The sequence below is a fragment of the Lipomyces tetrasporus genome (assembly GCF_029532465.1).
Source record: "Lipomyces tetrasporus strain NRRL Y-64009 chromosome Unknown POJ06scaffold_2, whole genome shotgun sequence".
Lineage (NCBI taxonomy): Eukaryota > Fungi > Ascomycota > Lipomycetes > Lipomycetales > Lipomycetaceae > Lipomyces > Lipomyces tetrasporus.
Window position 1 is genome coordinate 999124 of NW_026611597.1, and position 17869 is coordinate 1016992.

The window sequence follows — 17869 nt, forward strand, 5'->3', positions numbered from 1 at the left end:
ACTCACTCGGCTGTCCAACCATCTCGCACGCAGCAAGCCGGCCGGAGCCCGTGCTCAGGTCTGCCGTCATCCATGCATTTTGCTCCATCTTTTACCTTGCTCCGTGTGCCCACTCTTCCCCTTTCACCCTCGTCTCTCACAGAAGAATTTCTTTACATTCACTTTACACTCTTGCTTAATTCTCGCCTTCGTCTAACACAATGACTGTTTCCAAAGTCTTCGCCCGCTATGTCTACGACTCTCGCGGTATGTAATTTATTTGTTGACTGATTTTGAATTTTGGTGAGGCTATACGTCCGCACCAAGTTTCTATGTATTGACAGCGTTCGTTATGCATGTGGGCTTTTATAGTCATCCAATATTACCGACTGGCTCGTTTTCATGCGAACGCAATATTCTCTGCGAAGTGATTAGCGTAGATTCGGCATCGTGCAGGTCAGTTCTAACGCAGACTTGTGTAGGAAACCCAACTGTTGAGGTCGATCTCACAACTGAGACTGGTCTCTACCGTGCGATTGTTCCCTCCGGTGCCTCCACTGGTATCCATGAAGCCCTGGAGCTCCGCGACAAGGAGAAGGCTTGGGGTGGAAAGGGTGAGTTTTGTGTTTCTGCCGACTGATTTGGCGACTGCGCGCAGACAATTCCTCGGGAATTGTGTCCAGTCGAAAATATCCCGACTTGCAAGAGTCGTCGAGACGCTTGAGCGTGTGTTCCAAATCATGTCGTAGCCAAAGGATTGCTCACACGTAGCAGGTGTCCTCAAGGCAGTTGGCAACGTGAACACTATCATTGCTCCCGCCTTCGTCGCTGCCAACATCGACATCAAGGACCAGGCTGCCGTCGACAAGTTCCTCCTCGACCTTGACGGCACTCCCAACAAGTGTACGTATTCTATTTGTTCTTTCGTTGTGGTGCCTGAGCGGTTGGGTCGGCAGAGTTACTTTGCATACAGTCAGCACGGCGGGTGTTGTACTGGAGCTCGTCACTGACTCGTCTAACAGCCAAGTTGGGCGCCAACGCCATTCTCGGTGTGTCTCTTGCTGCAGCGAAGGCCGCTGCTGGCGAGAAGGTAAGTTGGAATGTAGACTTGTTTATGCTGCACATGACGTCGCTGCTGGAGCCTGGACGAGTTAGGTCCGCCTCCGAGCCGGCGCCGTCGCTTTTTCGTGCTGCTCCTCTTAACTCCCGAACTCAACCAACTAACGTTCTTCCGATAACAGGGCGTTCCTCTCTACACCCACATCGCATCCTTGGCTGGCTCCAAGAACCCTGTTGTCCTTCCCGTTCCTTGTAAGTTGCTTACAGTTTTTTTGTTTCGCATCCGGCGGTCCGCAGCCCTCGGATATCTGGATCGGATACATGCTTACTCTTGCCAGTCCTTAACGTTCTCAACGGTGGCTCCCATGCCGGTGGCCGTCTCGCCTTCCAGGAGTTCATGATCGCTCCTGTCGGCGCGTCCACCTTTGCCGAGGCTCTCCAGATGGGCTCCGAGGTTTACCAGATCCTCAAGAAGCTCACCGTCAAGAGGTACGGTCAGTCTGCCGGCAATGTCGGTGACGAGGGTGGTGTTGCTCCCGACATCCAGACCCCCAAGGAAGCTCTTGATCTCATCACTGACTCCATCGAGGCCGCGGGCTACACTGGCAAGGTCAAGATCGCTCTTGACGTCGCCTCGTCCGAGTTCTTCAAGGACGGCAAGTACGACATGGACTTCAAGAACCCCGACTCCGACCCATCCAAGTGGCTCTCTGGCGAGGAGCTTGCTGCTCTCTACAAGTCCCTCATGGACGAGTACCCTATTGTCTCGATCGAGGACCCTTTCGCCGAGGACGACTGGGACGCGTGGGTTCACTTTTACAAGGCGACTGACATCCAGATCGTCGGTGACGACTTGACTGTCACCAACCCTCTCCGCATCAAGACCGCGATCGAGAAGAAGGCTGCCAACGCTCTTCTGCTGAAGGTCAACCAGATTGGTACTCTTACTGAGTCCATCCAGGCTGCTCTTGACTCTTTTGCGGCCGGCTGGGGCGTCATGGTTTCTCACCGATCGGGCGAGACCGAGGACACCACTATCGCTGACATTGTTGTCGGTCTCCAGGCCGGTGAGATCAAGACCGGTGCCCCCGCTCGTTCGGAGCGTCTGGCGAAGCTCAACCAGCTCCTCAGAATCGAGGAAGAGTTGGGCGAGAAGGCCGTTTATGCCGGTGACAAGTTCCGTGCCGCCGTCAGTCTCTAAATTAGTACGCAATGTGGTTGTTTGACATGAAGCTCGGTTGGTGGAATGAAGTGCAGGTCACTGATAATTTTTAGAACCAGCTTTATGATTTTGGTTGAGATTTGTTGAGAAATTTTTGTTTACTTGACCTTGGGGTTTCCGTAACCCTGTTTAGAAAGACAGAGATATGAATAATCGAGATGTGATAACCATGTTAATCAAAAACTTGACATTTTATTATGTTACTTGGATATTTTCCTGATTCTACATACGTACTGTCGATCACCATCTAACATTCCAAAGAACGTACGCAAGCTCCCAACGTAGTCACAGCTCATCTTTCTTGACCTCCTCGACGACCTCAGGTTCGGCTACAGGTTCCGCGGCAGAGGGATCGACAATCTCGCCGGACTTGGCGATAACGATGTCCTCGACAGGACGATCTTGCTTGCCCTTCTTGCATTTCTCGATTTTGGTGACAAGGTCCATTCCTTCGAGGACTTCGCCGAAGACTACATGGCGCCCATCGAGCCACCTATGGAATGTCAGTACGCAATGGTATATCGGTAAGAGCCGAGCCACATACGGAGTTTGGACGGTCGTGATGAAGAACTGCGAGCCATTCGTGTCGCGACCTGCGTTTGCCATGGAGAGAAGTCCTGGACGGGTGTGCTTAATCGAAAAGTTCTCGTCCGGGAATCGCGGTCCGTAGACTACTCTTGTTAGTTGCTCCTAGTATTTGATGGGTTATTGTGGGACGTACTTGACTTGCCGCCGGTTCCTGTGAACGAGTTAGCAAACTATGGCAAAATAAGACAAAGAAAAACACAGAGTGAAGATGTGACGCACCATCACCGCGGGTGAAGTCACCGCCCTGGATCATGAATTTGTCAATGACGCGGTGGAACTTGGATCCCTGGTAACCGAATCCCTTCTCGCCGGTTGCAAGTGCACTACAACTGTCAGATACCTCGATGCAGTAAATATTTAATAATGTAGACAATAAGTACCGGAAATTCTCGGCAGTTTTGGGGACAACGCCGCCATACAAGCCAAGCACAACCTTGCCCAACGGTTTTCCGCCTTGCTCGATCTCGAAAAAGACCTGGAGAATAGTGCATAGTTAGACCAATGGTTTCGCGCCAGGGTACACCGCACCAGGATTAGGAATGCGGTACGAAGTATTGAAATGAATGGGACGCACTTTAGAGGTGACCTCTGGGCTAGGTCCAGCAGCCTCGGCCCCTGGGCCGCCAAAAAAGTAGAAGGCGACCATTACGGCGACCAAGATCGTCAGAAACCGCACCGCGAGACCCATATCGTCAGGTAGCGCCAGTTTGACTAATTGAAAGAGATGATAGAAAGCAGAGATGAAAGACCGAAATCGGTTTTGTGCAGTGATTGCGTTGCGTTAAGTCGACGTTGCCTTTAGACAAGGGACGAAACTCAATTCGGCGCAAGTGGGCCCTGGCGACCGCGCGAAATGTTCGACCATACCTCGTTCGCTTCTTCAAAATGCCATTGCTTCTGCAACAGCAATACACGATTGTATGCAGTAGACTACTCTAATTAATAAACACTCAAAGGTATTAATACTATATCTATTAAACAATATCCAACAATACAACGATATAAGGGTAACAACTTAATAATCTACCGCTAGTATTATATGCTAATCAAAACCCCCGCCATCAATCTAATGCACACTTCCACCCTCTATATTGACATGCGGTCACTAATCTTCTCCTTCAACAAATCATAGACTTCCTCCTTTGTCTTCTCACACGGAACAGTAATGACCTTGTTCTGTGTCCTGTAGTAATCGATAACAGGCATGGAAGTCTCGACAAACGTCTTGAACCGCTTCTTGATACTCTCGATATTATCGTCCGCGCGACCACTAGTCTCGCCACGCTTGAGCAGCCGATGCAACATTACCTCCTCGGTGCATTCGAAATAGAGCGTAAACTCCGACACCGCAACATCCTCCTCGAATTTGACCGCCTGGTCCATCTTGCGCGGGAACCCGTCTATTAAGAATTTTGTGCGGCCCGTTTTGACTTCATCTTGCATGGCGTTGCGGAGTAGGGCGATCGTGATTTCCTGCGGCACGATTTTACCTTCGCGGATATACGTCGAGATCAACTCACCGAACTCAGACCCTTCGCGCGCTTGCTCGGCGCGAAGCAGGTCGCCAGCGGACAGATGGACAAAGTTGTAGTCACGCACAAGATGCGCGCATTGCGTGCCCTTGCCGACGCTACCCAAGTTAGCCACCACTAGAGTACAATGCTACTCAATTAGAACGCAAGAATGAGATTAGACATACCCAGGTCCGCCCAGCACGAAAATAACCTTAACTTCGTCCCTGCTGAAAGCCGGAACAGGCGTTGCAGCTGCCATGGCCTGCTTTTCTCGAACCTCGATTGGGATTTCTGGATCTCCAAGTTTCATGTCGCGTCTTGCTTCGCGCTCTGCAGAAACGAGTTAGTAGTTTCCTGCAGAAAGAATAGTGCCATGAGCTCTTGTCATTGCGTTCATACCCTTTTGCATGCTCTTGGAAAGTACAAAGAATATGGCGGATCCTGCAAGGATTATTCCTAGCAGGCCGACTATGCTTGGGGGTTGCTTCGACGGGTCCTTGGGAGGTGAACTGCCTGCTGCGTAGAACCGTAGGTCTTGGATAGTCGCCGCACGAGGGTGAGGAGAATATGGCTGTAGCAGCGGGCTGGACCGTAGGCGAACAGTACGAAGAGGGAAGGCACACAGAACAGGGGTGCGACGGAGAGAGGCCATAATGAGGTGAAGATATTGACAGTGGCTGGCTGTACACCAGTTTAGGCGGCGCAAATGGATGCACAGCTTGCTCACGTGATTTGCGCGAACTTTGAGCACAAAACTGGCATAGTTTTGCATAGGCTTCGGCAGTTATGCAGAATTTCGGACAAGGTTTACTCGCCAGGGGTAGCTTGCATCAGAAAATTAAACCAGTCTTGCTGAACTCCTCCAACCGTTGACAAGGGGGCAATGCTTAGATATCAATTGACTGTGGAAGCTACATCGGACAATTAAGGTCCAATCTGCTTAATCGATTCACACGGGTATACAGCCATAGGAAAGCTGATGATTCTGTTTGAAACATTTGACAAGCCTCGTTTAGACTGCCCAAGGTTGCATACGGCGTATGCCAATACTTTGTGAATAATTAATCACATTCCAAGTGATGGAAATGACGGTGGAAGCTAGTTTGAGCTGGACAATGTCACAGATTGATATACATATACATTGACCGTTCTTGGTCATACTACAACGTACATCACTATGCATAACAAAGCGTACAAACTTTTGTCTCCTATGCCACATTCACGCGACCTCCACAGTGTTGTCCACGCCATTAACTTTCTCATGGTCCGCATTCGCCGCCACCTTATTCTCCACTGTCATTCGCGCGTTCCGGACGACAGTCAAAACATCTCGTAAGCTCGTCTTCCACACGTCCAGTTGCCGTGCGATGACATTCCACTCTGTCTCGCCAAACGTTCGTGTTGCGACCTGGTGGACGAAAAGCTTCCGCTCAAGCTGCGACATCTTGCCTTCCAGGAGCCCCGCCCGGATGACGTCTATGATCCAGAATTCGACTTCTTCTTCCGGAATCTCCAGGGCCGACGCAATGCTGCTATATGAAACTGTAAAATTCGGAGAAGATCCAGCCAGAGTCGAGAGGGTGAGCAATCGGATCTTTGTGGTCAGCGCCTCGCGGTCGAGACCATTGCTGGAGAAGACGTCCGGATGGGCTGCAGAAAATGCCTTGAAGTCCGCCAATGTGCCAGTAACAAAAACCTTAAGTAGTTCGACAAGGGCAGACGAGACTGTGCCGGCGAGAGACAGTATCGAGTCGTAGTCGAGGAAAGACAGGTCTTTCATCGCTATCACGACCATGTTCGAGGTCATGGCTGGCTCGATCGGAATAGAGGCTGCGACAGCGACACTGTGGGCCTCTTGCAGGTACTTAAGAGCGGCGTGTGCATCAGCTGTCTCAAGTTTAGAACCAATTTTCACGAGGAGTTCGACTTGGTCGGCGGACGAGATGGACCATTCTTCGAACCATGTTGGGAGCTGCTTCAGTTGTGGGAGGAGAAGTGACGTGTTACCGGTCGCAATTGCGACGTCTAGAACTGTAAGGAAAACTAGATGCCGAAGTGAGGAGCTGACGGGGAGGAGGTTGAATAGGTTTGTCAGGACTGAAAGTGTCGGAAGAGGCAGTATTGAGCTGGCGGTCGAGAGAAGACCAAGGATCTTGTCTAGATGATCTGGTAGTCCATTCGGTAAAAATGTAAGGACGTGAAGCAGAAGATTGTACGCTGGTTCGAATTCTATTGCCAGTAAGTCCCCATTGCCTATAATATACATGTACTCGTATCCTAAAGTATAGGTCATACCCTTATCTGACGCCTTCACGAGTGCGTCGGCGGCATCAAGAACTAGAACAATCGCCTCCTCGAGCTTCTCTGGCTCGACCACGGGCTCATCCTCGTCATCTCCGTCACCAGCACCATCGATAACTACCAAAGGCGCGATCTTGCTGGTGAGCGGACCAAGCTGATCTTCTGACTCCGCAACAAAGTCATTCAAGACGTCGATGAATGCCGCAAGCTCCGTGACGTGCTCTGACGCAGTGCCCACAATCGCGAGGAATCCTTGATTGTAATACGAGCCCGGGTCTTCCATTCTGCTGTTGATATTATATCTAGTACTGTTTGAACATTTGGCTCTGAGCTGTGAAAGATTTTGCTCCGAGGCCGGGTAACCTATACGCCGCATCCAGAGAACGGGAGGAGATATGCGCGGGGCGTGACTTGTTATACGCGTGGAAGCCGGTTCTATTGCTCGGGACTTTTCTCATCTCCTTATTATGAATTATTAGGAGCGCGTTGTCGAAATACACGATTCCCAATTACCGCATACACAATAAGCAACCAGCGACTAGAGTCCGACTGTTGAATACGCCCTACGGACTTTATTGACTACACACTGGTAACCCTTTAACGAGAACATAAGAGAGTCGCTCAGTTGCGCATTCGGAGGGCCATGCCGCCGACCCCGCGTACAGGCGTGCACTTGCGCCCGTCGCATCCCTCCAGCTCTCATCGCGACCCGCCGCCGACGAAGTCGTCGGGCAAGGCTGACCTCGCGACGTTCTTTCCCGACAGAGTCGTCGTGCCGACCGGTCCACGGAACGACAAGTTCAATGCTCATCACCACCGCGCGAACCAACCGGCGCCGAGTTTGCATTCGCGACCGTCTGTTGACAGAGAGTCCGCGAGCAGGTCGCCTCATCCAAAGACGGTGCCGTCCTCGTCGTCCTCGTCGAGTACATCGAATGTCTCTTCTGCACCATCCACTGGCAGCTCGCACTCATCGCCACCAGCCGACCACGACCACGACGACGATGGCAACCGCGGCCATGATTCTAATGCGAACCCCATAGATATCGCGCCGCAGAAGCCACGGCTATTGTCTGTCCTAGATCTTCACGGCAAGTCGTACCAGATCGAATACGATCCCGACCTCGACAAGACTAAGTCCCGAGGAAAAGAGCCGATATACCGTAAAAAGGCAGCATCGTCCACAGGTATTTCCAGACGGGCGGTTGATCCGCGCAATCTAGTGCGGCAGTATCCGTCAGGCGCGGTTCCACGACCAAGGCGACGAGTGCACATAACAACGCTTGCAGTACTAAAGTATGCATTCGACTCGAATTCAGTGGGGCCAAAACCGCCATGCCAGATTCTCGTGTCCGGCTTCTCGAGACTGACGACGGAAGGCGCTGTTGCGATGCAGTTTAAACAGTATGGCGAGTTTGAGAAATTTACCATGCAGAGAGATCCAATTACCGGAGCATCCTTAGGAATGTGTCTTATCCTATTTAGAAATTCGGGATCCAAAATAGATAAGAAGTCTGCGGATGTTTTGCTCGGTCACGCTGCTGCCAAGCGAGCAGTAAAGGACGCAAAAGCGGGAAAGATCAAAGTTGGGTTCGACAGTGTCATTGTCGAGTTTGATGACGACGGTCGTGTCTGTACGCGACGAATGGAGGAGATCGCTCGGGAAGCCGAAAAGAATCAGCAGAAGCAGCAACAACCGTTGCATGCAAGTCCACCACCTCCACCCCCTCCTCTAGTGCCCCCGCCGCGTCCACCAGACTCCCCGCCACCACCACCATCTCCGCCGTCACATAGATCTCGCTCACCTGCATACCATCGACGCTCTCGGCGATATTCTCGATCGATATCTCGATCCCGGTCATCCACGCCTGTGTCCTCGCGTTCCCACTCACGAGACAGATACTACAGTTCTGACGATTCGCGATCGCCGTCGAGATCACGATCTCACCGCCGAGCACCATCGCCGCCACCGCCGCCAAAAGACGATTTGTTCACAAGGATTGGAAACAGGCCATACATTTTTATCTCGGATTTGTACGTCCCGGTCGACAGAGTTTACACGGCCGACATCAAGGACTACCTTCGCGACTACGACTGGGTTCAAGTCTATGTCGTCAAACGCACTCTAGCACTCAAGTACGAGACGCCCCATCGCTATCACCCAAAGCAGCGCGAAATTTCGGGCTTTTATGTTGTATTTGACAGTGCGACCGAGGCAAAAGCGTGTTTTAGACATATGGATGGGCGCACGATGGATCGCCGATGGCGGATGAATATGCAGATTCAGTTTCCTGTTAATGACGAAGATGATCGCGCTGTCCGAGGGCGCGAACGAGGCCGATCAGAGTCAATGCTCAAGACCGGAACCGACGACGTCAAGAAAGTCAAGACAAAATCCGTGAGACAGCCTGATCCAGTTAAGGATGCTACTAGCCTGATTTTGAAAGAACTGCAGGAAGTTCTGCGGAAAGATATTAAGGAGCGAATTACCGTACCGACTATCTACGATAAGTTGGATCCTGCGAAGTTAGCTGGTGGCGGCCGTTCACCGGAAGCGGTAAAGACTGCACCAGTTGCAATACCTCCGCTCCCAAAGAACGAAGAGGGTCCAGATGCAACCCTTAAGGTTGAAGGTCCTGCTGACGAGGCTAGCGAGGATGTTGCCTCCGGAGTCAAGCAGTTCTCCGGCAAGTTGCCACTACTGCCTAGGTTCAAGAAACGTACCGATTCATCGTCCACGAAATCTCAGTTGAGGAGCAAGGTGTCATCTAAGATATCGATATCCCCAAACGCCAAGCGAGCGGGCATGTCACGGCCGATGAACCATCAATTGAACGATGATGTCTCGGACGACGAAGGCATGGCTGACGTTGAGGATGAGGGTAAGGCCGATGACGAGTTGATTGGCAAGCAGTTTTCTCAATATCGCCAACGCGAACCACGTATCAAGGTTGATTATTCAGATTCCGAGAGCGAGGTCCCGGCTACTCGTCCAAGCGCCGCAGTTGATGACGAGGAGGAAGATGACGATTTTGTGACAAAGTTCCGTGAGTTCGATAAGAATCGTGATCTTCGTGGCGAAGCCGACAGAATGAAGAATTTCGTTGTCTCAGGAGACGAGTCCGAGCCTGTCAAGGTTGAGGATGTTGTCATGAAAGACATTGATGACGAGCTTATTCGGGCTACGGAGACCAAATCCTCGAAGAAGCGGAAGCACCGTACTGCGGAAGAGAAGAGCGAGAAGCGCCGCAAAAAGAAACTCGTTCGGATTGAGTTTACGACGTCTGAAGAAGATGAAGCAACGCCGGCTACTACCGTCTCGCCTGAAGTCAAGATAGAGCCGGAACAGAGGGAAATCGAGAAAGTCCAGGTCCAGCAGTTGCCAACGCCAACTGAGGATGAAGATTTTGGTCTTGTTGACGCTTCGTACTGGAAACCTACTCCTGAGCTTATTGTCGATTCTATCGAGGCAGACAAAGTGTTTGATTTGGACGGCGTACAGAGCCTCGTGTCCGACGCGGAGGATTTCAAGTTTTTGCAGATCGCCCTTGAGGATGTTATGGCTGATCAAACGCTTGGAAATGTGATGTTCTGGGGATGGCAACAGAAGGAATCCAAGGCAAATTTCTTTGATGGCATTCGTCGGGGAATGAGTCGGAAACTAGTACGACCAGAGGACGAATACAACCGCGTGAACGCGTCCGGATCAGCGAGGACTGAAGGGTACTACCGGATCCCGGAGACAGAAAAGACAGAATATCTTGAGCATCGCAAACGGCTTCGTAAGAAAAAGCATGCAGATGGCGATGCTCCCAATGGTGTTCTCAACGGCGATGGCGCGGATACCAATGGCCGGGCTGGCACTCCTGCCGACCATGACGCTGCCATCGATGGCGACGTGTCGACAAGCGCTTCTCTGGCACTTGTCTCATTGGACACTGGTACCGAGAAAGACAGCATCTCGTCTCGACTGAACCGGATCAACAACCGTCGTCTGGCGGCTGATATCAATCTCCAGAAACAGATGCTGTCGACGGATAACGATGTCCTTCGGTTCAACCAACTGAAGAAGCGCAAGAAACCTGTCCGTTTCGCTCGCTCGGCGATTCACAATTGGGGTCTCTACGCTATGGAAAACATTGCCGCGAACGACATGATCATCGAGTACGTCGGCGAGGTCGTTCGCCAGCCGGTCGCGGACATGCGCGAGCGGCGATACTTGAAGAATGGGATTGGTAGTAGTTATTTGTTTAGGATTGACGAGAGCACCGTTGTTGATGCTACCAAACGGGGCGGAATTGCACGGTTTATTAATCACTGCTGTACCCCTAGTTGTACAGCTAAAATTATTAAGGTCGAAGGACAGAAACGGATTGTTATTTATGCGTTGAGAGACATCGTTGCAAGTACGTCCCAGATTATTATTGTACTTTGCATTTCAGGAACTACTGACTAATTGCGAATAGACGAAGAATTGACGTACGATTACAAGTTTGAGAGGGAAGTCAACTCGGACGAGCGCATACCGTGCTTGTGTGGTTCGCCAGGATGTAAAGGATTCTTGAATTGAAAGTTGCATTGTACTATATATCTCCATTGTGTATATCAGGTTGTATGACTATGTTCCTTAAGGTGTCTATTGATTGTTGTATGATACATGCGCATTTTGTTATGTTGTGAGGGTAATTATGTAATTCATTAGTCAAATGAGTAGCAAAATTTCAGTACTTTTAGACATCCAGAACCGTAAATGCAATTATCTAGTTTACAAATGATATCGCCCTACCCGCTCTTCTTTTGAATCGTCAAAACATGGACGCCGTTTTTCGCGTCGCGTTCCATCCATCTTCCACCACGCAGCTCGCGGCCGACAGCAGCGCATATTCGGATCTCGCCATTTCCGTTCTCGAGGATCTTGACACCGTTTACGACGCCAGGGAGTTTGAATGCCGCAACAGGTTCAAGGGAGTATTGTTTTCTCGCGCCACCGGTCGCGACGCCGTCGACGTCGATCCGGGTAGTGTCTTGGGTTACCACGCGCCAGACCTTGACTCCGTTCCAGGACCCCGACACAACAATGTCGGCGTAGGCTAGAGTCGCGAGACAGGTAATCCACCGCGGCTGCTGCTTCGGTGGAGTCGGGAAATGTTCTTTTTCAGCGGTATATTCTTGTGGAGTTAACAGTGTGTCGAGACCATGTGCGAGATGCACACTATAGACCGGCTTCTTCCGCTGCAAGGTCCAGAGCGACAGAGTCCCGTTATCACTCCCTGTAACAAAAATATGGTGATCGACCATCGCAACTGCGTCAATACTTCCTTCCACGAACTTTACTCTGTGTCCGGATCCAGGCCCACCGCCGCGGAAAATTAGTTGCGATTCTTCCACGATTTTCCAGATCCGGACAGTTCGGTCGCGTGAGCCGGCGGTAATGCACCGTTCTTGAGCAAGAGCGGAGATGTCGCTTATGGCGTCTTGGTGTCCGAATAACGTTTCGACGTACGACAGCGCATCGAGGGACCAGCTCTTGACTGTCCTGTCTGCGCTCCCGGAATACAGTTGATGTGTCCCGCGGCGGAACGATAGGCAAAGGACCGAGTCTCTGTGCTGCGTGAATGTTTTCAAAAGGTCGAGCTCCGGATTATAGATGTTGATTTTGCGATCTTTGCCACCTGTTGCAACGAATTTACCATCAAAGCTGACAGCTATGCAGACGATTTCTTTGTCGTGGTCACCGCGCTTGAACTTTAGTCGTTTCCCGGACGTTGCGTCCCATTTGGACAGTATGCGGTCCTTAGAGACAGTGTAGAGCGTATTATCGGCGCCGGCGATGCCGGTAGGCGTCAACATGGTTTTGTAGGACAAAAATTTGCGGGCTGGACGAAGAAAAGCGAAAGATGGTGCTATAAATCTGTAAAGTCGGCCTTGAACTTCGGCTACGTCTTCTTTTAGACGGGCGGCGAGGATGTCTTTGTCCACGTCCCGAGCGTCAAAGCCGGTAGAGTCTAATTCATTTAGCACTATTCAACGCGATACAGTGCTAGGTAGGAATGCGTCATACCAATTTCATTTTGCAAGTTCTCGATATACTGCTGCGCCAGTCTTCGCCGCTTGTCGGCAGCACTTTCATTTGCGAACTCGGCCTCGTCGTTCTCGTCACCGCTCTCTTCCTCACTTTCTGCTTCCGTGTGAGTGTCAGCAGACCCTGCTTCCTGCATTTCTTCGTCGGAAGTCTCGGGATCAGTGATTTCCTCGTCCTCAATTTCATTCGAACGTTCGGGTGCACGGGAAAGCTGGGCGGCACGACCACCTCTCGCTGGTCCACGTTTTCGCTTGCGAGAGAAAAATGGATCGGACATGTCGCTCCGTAGTTCTCTCCGATAGAAAGCGTATCGGCTCGTCAAATGTTAAAAAAAATGAGGTTCACCATAAATCCTGAGAATAAAAAATTTGTAAGGTTGGGAGAGAGGTTGTACGATCCTGCGTAAGTATCCCTGCGTTTGGGCATTGAGGAGGACACCTGAGTGTTACGCCGCTCGTCATCATCTTTCATCAGCAATTCATATCAACACTACATTGGTCTCCTCGTCGCGTTTTCGTAATCCAATTAGATACACACTCGAGAAACAGAATGGACGTGATTATCGGACTGACGACGAAGGATGCGGTGATTGTGGCGACATCGATGGCTGCTGTCCGGGGTGTATCTATTCTCAAGTCTGATGATGACAAGACACGGGTTGTAGCTCCGCATACGTTGGTTGCGTATACGGGCGAGCCTGGCGATACGGGTGTGTCTAATTTTTTGTTTATTTTTATTCATTTATAGATAGGTTATGCTAATTGTGGAGTGCAATTTGCGGAGTATGTGCAAGCGAACATCCAGCTACATGGGATGCGGAATGAGACGGAATTGTCGCCCCCCGCGATCACGTCGTTTGTGCGGTCAGAGCTTGCAAAGAGCTTGCGAAGTCGGGTATGTCGGTCGTTTTCTGTAGTTCTTCCGCACGATGTTGCCTAACGATCTGGTAGAAACCGTATCAGGTGAATATTTTGATCGCAGGCTACGACACTGCGACCGAGAAGCCGTACTTGTACTGGGTAGACTACCTGGCATCAAGCGCGCAGTTGCCGTACGCTGCCCACGGATATGCGGCGTATTACACACTTTCCCTGCTGGATAGATGGCACAAGAAAGATATCAGCCTTGACGAGGGCATGAAAATCATGGAGATGTGTGTTACGGAGCTGCGGACCCGACTACCGATAGACTTTAAGGGTGTTCAGGTATGTGGTATTTATGTTTGTCATTGATTTGTCTGTGTGACTGTGCTAATTATACAGATCAAAATCATTGACAGGGACGGTGTGCGGACGGTGTAGGTTTCTGGGAGGAGATAATTGCATTGTATATACAATATAGTTACAGTTATGTGAATTTAAAGTATTTTGTAGGCTGGATCTTTACTGTTCGTTCGTACCATATTGGAATCCATTCACGTGTTATGGTGCACCACAGAGAGTTCGCAACCATTATCCAGGGCAGCAGATGCTAGATGACATCTTCCCGCAGCAATGGGTGATTGCAACGACAAACATCCAGAAGGTAACTGCTTGGCTGCCGCAACGAGCAATATATGTCGCACGTATATTAGAAATATATAGGATAGTGCGACAACGACAGCGACATGTCGCGAGTCATGTCGATCGTGTCGTGTCGATTTGTATCCTGTGTCGCTGCTGCTGTGTCGATCGCCCGGACATAATAATGGTGTCGCGTGCCAAGGGTCGCGATTGGCATAACAGACTCGGCCGGCTCCGAAAACACCGACCCCCCCTGGCTTCAACTCGTCTTCGTCTTACTATTCTTCTCGCCTCCGCTCACCATCCCTGTCCCTCAACAGTTCATTAACAAGGGACAGTGGCAGCAATGGATGCGCAGACTAAGCGAGATGCGGTCGGCGCATGTCTGACATCGTTATTGGTTTTTTAAATTATCAAATCGTGGTCGAACTGAACAGCGCTCGCGATTGATTGATGTGTTCACGTTCCTGGTAATTCTAGTCTGACTCAATCCACAACTGGGCCAGAAGACGTCATATCTAATCAGTGTAGACTGTAATGCGAGCGACAGTGAACGTATCAACAAACGCAACTAATGAGTAGGGCGCGAACAGGGCGGTGTCGTGCCGGAGGGCGACACCTTCTACCGATTCTGCATTTCTGCAGCTACTCGTTCGTAGTTCTGTGCATTAAAAGGCATACATATATTTATATACTACAGCATTAATACTAGTGTGTCGTAGTATTGTAGTAATTAGAGTGCCGGCGTCTGGCTCGGCTGTGTTCACTGGTCAACCAGTCAGTGGTCATCCCTTCCTTCGATCTGCGTTGGTCACCGGCCAGCTGCAGAACTAACCACGAACTCACTCTCCGCCGCGCCTGCTTCTCCCGACCCACTACATTATATTCAACTTTGATATATACAGCCACCATCTCCACTCACTTCCACAACACACCGCGTTGCGTTCTCGTGTCGTGCTGCGCGCAGACGCAGACGCAGACGCACGCATCCATCCGCCGCCCGCTGCATTGCCGCCAGCGAGACTCGGTACAACGTCGCCGCCAGCATGCTACCCTTCCAGTTACCAGTTTCGACTTCGTCTCCAGCTTCGTCTTCGGCGACTGCCTCGGTCGGCCAGGCCCAGGCGCACCAGCTGGGCTGTGCCATGCCCCAGACCGACACGTTCATTTTTCCTCAGCCCGGACCGGTCTCGCGGCCAACGCATTCCACAGAACCCACTATCCCGCTGGGCCTCGGCCAGATGCAGTTATCCGCCCTCGAATCCACATTTGCAGACAATCCACGTCCGAATCTTGCCGTCAGACAGGAGATTGCAAACAGAATCGGTGCCACGGCTCGAGTCGTCCAGGTAGGTTTGCGCTATCTCGTCTTCTCTGCATGCGACGTTGTCCTCCTCCAAAAGAAGCAATTGCAGTACATATATCTGTTTCCGTGATTTCCATCTTTGTGGTTTCGGGAGATAAGAATCATTTGAGCAGTATTTCTGCCATGGCAATTGGTGTCGGCCTGAGTTTCACTGTGTTTCACTGTGTGCTCTGCCGCCGACAAACCCGTTGATCTGACACAGCAAATCGCGACTAACCCAATTTCGACACTGCCGACATATTTTTTCTTAAAGTAGCTTGCTAATATATTATAGTTGTGGTTTCAGGAGCGGCGGAAGCGCGCAAAAGATGAAAAGCAATTGGAATCGACAAGGGTCGAGATGATCCTGGCTGCTGCAGGCTCTGCACGCCTGCCTGCCCCGAAGCATGCATCAGCAGTAGAATTTGAGCAAGATGACGAGCCAATCGTCGCCCCTGGACGGCCTACCACTCCGCCACAAAGTCGGCCGTCATCGGCTTCGCCAATCAAGGCTCAGGCCGACCAGCAAATCGCTCCACCGGCCACGCCCGCAAAGACACCGACTCGGACAACGACCGCGTTGCCTGTTACACCTGTTCAGCGTATAACGCGAGACAACGTGTCGCCGACAAAATACGCGTCGCCATCAGAAGCGTCATATGCCTCGCTTGAGCGGTCGCTCGCCGTCGCCGAGGCTGCAGCTAAAGCTCGTAATGAAGCTGCTGCCGCCGCCGCTGCAGCCGCCTACGCGCATACTCAGTACACTGTTGTCACTCCAGGTGCGACGGGTAGCTATTTCTACAGTCGTCACCCCGGCCAAGTTCATTCCCCTTTGTACGTCGCGCCAGGAACGCCGGGCTTCCCTTCTCCGCAAGCTCCGCCAATCGCGTCGCCCTTCATACCCATGACGCCGCCTCCGATTGGATCGCATCATCCGCATGGGCAGTACGTCATAAGTCCGATTCCTTTACAGCGAACATATTCCACACCCGGCACGATCACGGAGCTACAGCAACAACCCCAGGTCTTCTCCACTCTCGCCGCGCCGAGTCTATCGGACTCGAAGCTTGCTGCGCGCAGGAGACGGCAGGGCCCACCGGCTGTCAGGCTACGACGGTCACATAGCTATTCTGCAACTGCACCGGGCGAGATTCCCTCTGCACCGGCGTACATGATGACCTTCCCCAACCCGAGCGCTCCCGCCAGCGGCGCTGTGAGTCCGGTCAGAAGTTTGTCCGTTTCCTCTCCCGACGTGGGCAGCGGTCTCATGCGGCGGTCGAAATCTGTGTCGTTCGTTCAGTCTCGGGTGCCTTCGGTGCGGGCGAGAAAGTTGACGTTAGGTGGCAGTGTCGGAAATGGAGCACGGCATTCTGCCGCGAGCAGCAGTAGCAGCAACGTTTCTGCCAGTGTAGATTTGTGGACGCACGAGCAGGCGGACAGTTCGAAGCCTGTATCTCCGGTCACACCTATATTGTCGACTGCTGGGTCTTTGATGGAAGTTGATGATGGTGAGGACGCCGACCGGTCGTACAAACGGGCGAGGCGCCGCACTGAGGATCTCCGCGAAGACGACGACATATCGACAGATGAAGACGAGCCCGACAAACGTCCGGATCCAGCCGAGCCTTCGTGGGATACTGTGGACTTATCCTACGACAGACAGCGACATCATCTCGTGGATAATGCCACGGCCTTGCCATCCAGTGCGTTATCTTTTTCCTCCGGTGCGCCTGCCGCGACGCTGTTTGCATCGTGCTCCGTGCCCTTTTCAGAACCCCCGTCTGTGGCTACGGCAGACACAACGGCAAGCATGCACGCCGTTGCCGCCGAATTATTCATGAGCTCGACAGATAGCACGAACACGGTCTCGGGATTCTCAGATACCGAACTCGCGGCTCTGGAGCAGAACCAGCGATTGCTGATGTTGACCCGCCAATTAGACGATCTCGGCATATACGGATATGGTGTGTTGAACGACTTTACATGACGGAGGATTTGTGACACTCGTGATAGATTTGTGCATCGTTTCAGTATAGACATTGCTTTTTTTTCCGTTTCTCTTTTGTGGATATCTCATTGTCATTCTACCCATATATTACATTTACTTTTTACAATCTGGGTTTTTTTTGGATAATTACTGTACTGGCGCGCCATTGAGAAAAGTTTCTGGACTTAAGATATTTTTGTGACATATATATTATGCATTTCATTGTACGAAGTTCACAGTCCGTAGCTCACTACTTTTTGCCAACAGAGTTAGTATGCGAATTGACGCTT

The 17869-nt window shown here is 51.4% G+C and overlaps 8 protein-coding genes across 8 annotated transcripts; 4 read left to right on the top strand and 4 right to left on the bottom strand.

The window, feature by feature from the left end:
• The first annotated feature begins 41 nt into the window (after positions 1–41).
• Positions 42–2458, top strand: POJ06DRAFT_245614 (Enolase, C-terminal TIM barrel domain-containing protein). The gene is made up of 6 exons (XM_056186680.1): positions 42–246; positions 462–593; positions 754–882; positions 1002–1069; positions 1221–1290; positions 1377–2458. Exons 1-6 carry the CDS (start codon positions 201–203, stop codon positions 2237–2239), a joined length of 1308 nt encoding a protein of 435 aa, XP_056046231.1. The 5' UTR covers positions 42–200; the 3' UTR covers positions 2240–2458.
• Positions 2459–3700, bottom strand: POJ06DRAFT_245618 (peptidyl-prolyl cis-trans isomerase). Its single transcript, XM_056186681.1, has 6 exons — positions 3423–3700; positions 3229–3323; positions 3068–3171; positions 2982–2999; positions 2805–2931; positions 2459–2753 (listed from the first exon to the last, which is right to left on the bottom strand). Exons 1-6 carry the CDS (start codon positions 3534–3536, stop codon positions 2546–2548), a joined length of 666 nt encoding a protein of 221 aa, XP_056046232.1. The 5' UTR covers positions 3537–3700; the 3' UTR covers positions 2459–2545.
• Positions 3701–3794: 94 nt separating this feature from the next.
• On the bottom strand, positions 3795–5062 carry POJ06DRAFT_245620 (adenylate kinase-domain-containing protein). The gene is made up of 2 exons (XM_056186682.1): positions 4548–5062; positions 3795–4478 (listed from the first exon to the last, which is right to left on the bottom strand). Exons 1-2 carry the CDS (start codon positions 4670–4672, stop codon positions 3935–3937), a joined length of 669 nt encoding a protein of 222 aa, XP_056046233.1. The 5' UTR covers positions 4673–5062; the 3' UTR covers positions 3795–3934.
• Positions 5063–5230: 168 nt separating this feature from the next.
• Positions 5231–7010, bottom strand: POJ06DRAFT_55771 (uncharacterized protein). The gene is made up of 2 exons (XM_056191206.1): positions 6658–7010; positions 5231–6591 (listed from the first exon to the last, which is right to left on the bottom strand). The coding sequence occupies exons 1-2, from the start codon at positions 6944–6946 to the stop codon at positions 5582–5584; spliced, it is 1299 nt and encodes a 432-aa protein (XP_056046234.1). The 5' UTR covers positions 6947–7010; the 3' UTR covers positions 5231–5581.
• Positions 7011–7154: 144 nt separating this feature from the next.
• On the top strand, positions 7155–11389 carry POJ06DRAFT_245626 (uncharacterized protein). Its single transcript, XM_056186683.1, has 2 exons — positions 7155–11069; positions 11130–11389. The coding sequence occupies exons 1-2, from the start codon at positions 7307–7309 to the stop codon at positions 11231–11233; spliced, it is 3867 nt and encodes a 1288-aa protein (XP_056046235.1). The 5' UTR covers positions 7155–7306; the 3' UTR covers positions 11234–11389.
• Positions 11390–13168, bottom strand: POJ06DRAFT_218888 (WD40-repeat-containing domain protein). Its single transcript, XM_056185579.1, has 2 exons — positions 12725–13168; positions 11390–12668 (listed from the first exon to the last, which is right to left on the bottom strand). Exons 1-2 carry the CDS (start codon positions 13020–13022, stop codon positions 11446–11448), a joined length of 1521 nt encoding a protein of 506 aa, XP_056046236.1. The 5' UTR covers positions 13023–13168; the 3' UTR covers positions 11390–11445.
• A 38-nt stretch (positions 13169–13206) lies between these two features.
• On the top strand, positions 13207–14309 carry POJ06DRAFT_245628 (nucleophile aminohydrolase). Its single transcript, XM_056186684.1, has 4 exons — positions 13207–13454; positions 13515–13639; positions 13696–13950; positions 14008–14309. The coding sequence occupies exons 1-4, from the start codon at positions 13295–13297 to the stop codon at positions 14044–14046; spliced, it is 579 nt and encodes a 192-aa protein (XP_056046237.1). The 5' UTR covers positions 13207–13294; the 3' UTR covers positions 14047–14309.
• Positions 14310–15012: 703 nt separating this feature from the next.
• POJ06DRAFT_55790 (uncharacterized protein) lies at positions 15013–17685 on the top strand. The gene is made up of 2 exons (XM_056191207.1): positions 15013–15596; positions 15888–17685. The coding sequence occupies exons 1-2, from the start codon at positions 15294–15296 to the stop codon at positions 17577–17579; spliced, it is 1995 nt and encodes a 664-aa protein (XP_056046238.1). The 5' UTR covers positions 15013–15293; the 3' UTR covers positions 17580–17685.
• Positions 17686–17869: the final 184 nt, after the last annotated feature.

Coding starts and splice junctions, on each gene's coding strand:
- POJ06DRAFT_55790 (XM_056191207.1), top strand. CDS start 15,294: ATGCTACCCTTCCAGTTACCAGTTTCGACTTCGTCTCCAGCTTCGTCT. Junction 15,597..15,887: donor CCACGGCTCGAGTCGTCCAG/GTAGGTTTGCGC, acceptor AATATATTATAG/TTGTGGTTTCAGGAGCGGCG.
- POJ06DRAFT_245620 (XM_056186682.1), bottom strand. CDS start 4,672: ATGAAACTTGGAGATCCAGAAATCCCAATCGAGGTTCGAGAAAAGCAG. Junction 4,479..4,547: donor TTCGTGCTGGGCGGACCTGG/GTATGTCTAATC, acceptor TAACTTGGGTAG/CGTCGGCAAGGGCACGCAAT.
- POJ06DRAFT_55771 (XM_056191206.1), bottom strand. CDS start 6,946: ATGGAAGACCCGGGCTCGTATTACAATCAAGGATTCCTCGCGATTGTG. Junction 6,592..6,657: donor CGTGAAGGCGTCAGATAAGG/GTATGACCTATA, acceptor TACTGGCAATAG/AATTCGAACCAGCGTACAAT.
- POJ06DRAFT_218888 (XM_056185579.1), bottom strand. CDS start 13,022: ATGTCCGATCCATTTTTCTCTCGCAAGCGAAAACGTGGACCAGCGAGA. Junction 12,669..12,724: donor GAACTTGCAAAATGAAATTG/GTATGACGCATT, acceptor TAAATGAATTAG/ACTCTACCGGCTTTGACGCT.
- POJ06DRAFT_245626 (XM_056186683.1), top strand. CDS start 7,307: ATGCCGCCGACCCCGCGTACAGGCGTGCACTTGCGCCCGTCGCATCCC. Junction 11,070..11,129: donor GTTGAGAGACATCGTTGCAA/GTACGTCCCAGA, acceptor AATTGCGAATAG/ACGAAGAATTGACGTACGAT.
- POJ06DRAFT_245614 (XM_056186680.1), top strand. CDS start 201: ATGACTGTTTCCAAAGTCTTCGCCCGCTATGTCTACGACTCTCGCG. Junction 883..1,001: donor TGACGGCACTCCCAACAAGT/GTACGTATTCTA, acceptor CTCGTCTAACAG/CCAAGTTGGGCGCCAACGCC. Junction 1,070..1,220: donor AGGCCGCTGCTGGCGAGAAG/GTAAGTTGGAAT, acceptor TTCCGATAACAG/GGCGTTCCTCTCTACACCCA.
- POJ06DRAFT_245628 (XM_056186684.1), top strand. CDS start 13,295: ATGGACGTGATTATCGGACTGACGACGAAGGATGCGGTGATTGTGGCG. Junction 13,455..13,514: donor GGGCGAGCCTGGCGATACGG/GTGTGTCTAATT, acceptor CTAATTGTGGAG/TGCAATTTGCGGAGTATGTG. Junction 13,640..13,695: donor CAAAGAGCTTGCGAAGTCGG/GTATGTCGGTCG, acceptor ACGATCTGGTAG/AAACCGTATCAGGTGAATAT.
- POJ06DRAFT_245618 (XM_056186681.1), bottom strand. CDS start 3,536: ATGGGTCTCGCGGTGCGGTTTCTGACGATCTTGGTCGCCGTAATGGTC. Junction 3,324..3,422: donor GCCCAGAGGTCACCTCTAAA/GTGCGTCCCATT, acceptor ACTATTCTCCAG/GTCTTTTTCGAGATCGAGCA. Junction 2,754..2,804: donor ATCACGACCGTCCAAACTCC/GTATGTGGCTCG, acceptor GACATTCCATAG/GTGGCTCGATGGGCGCCATG.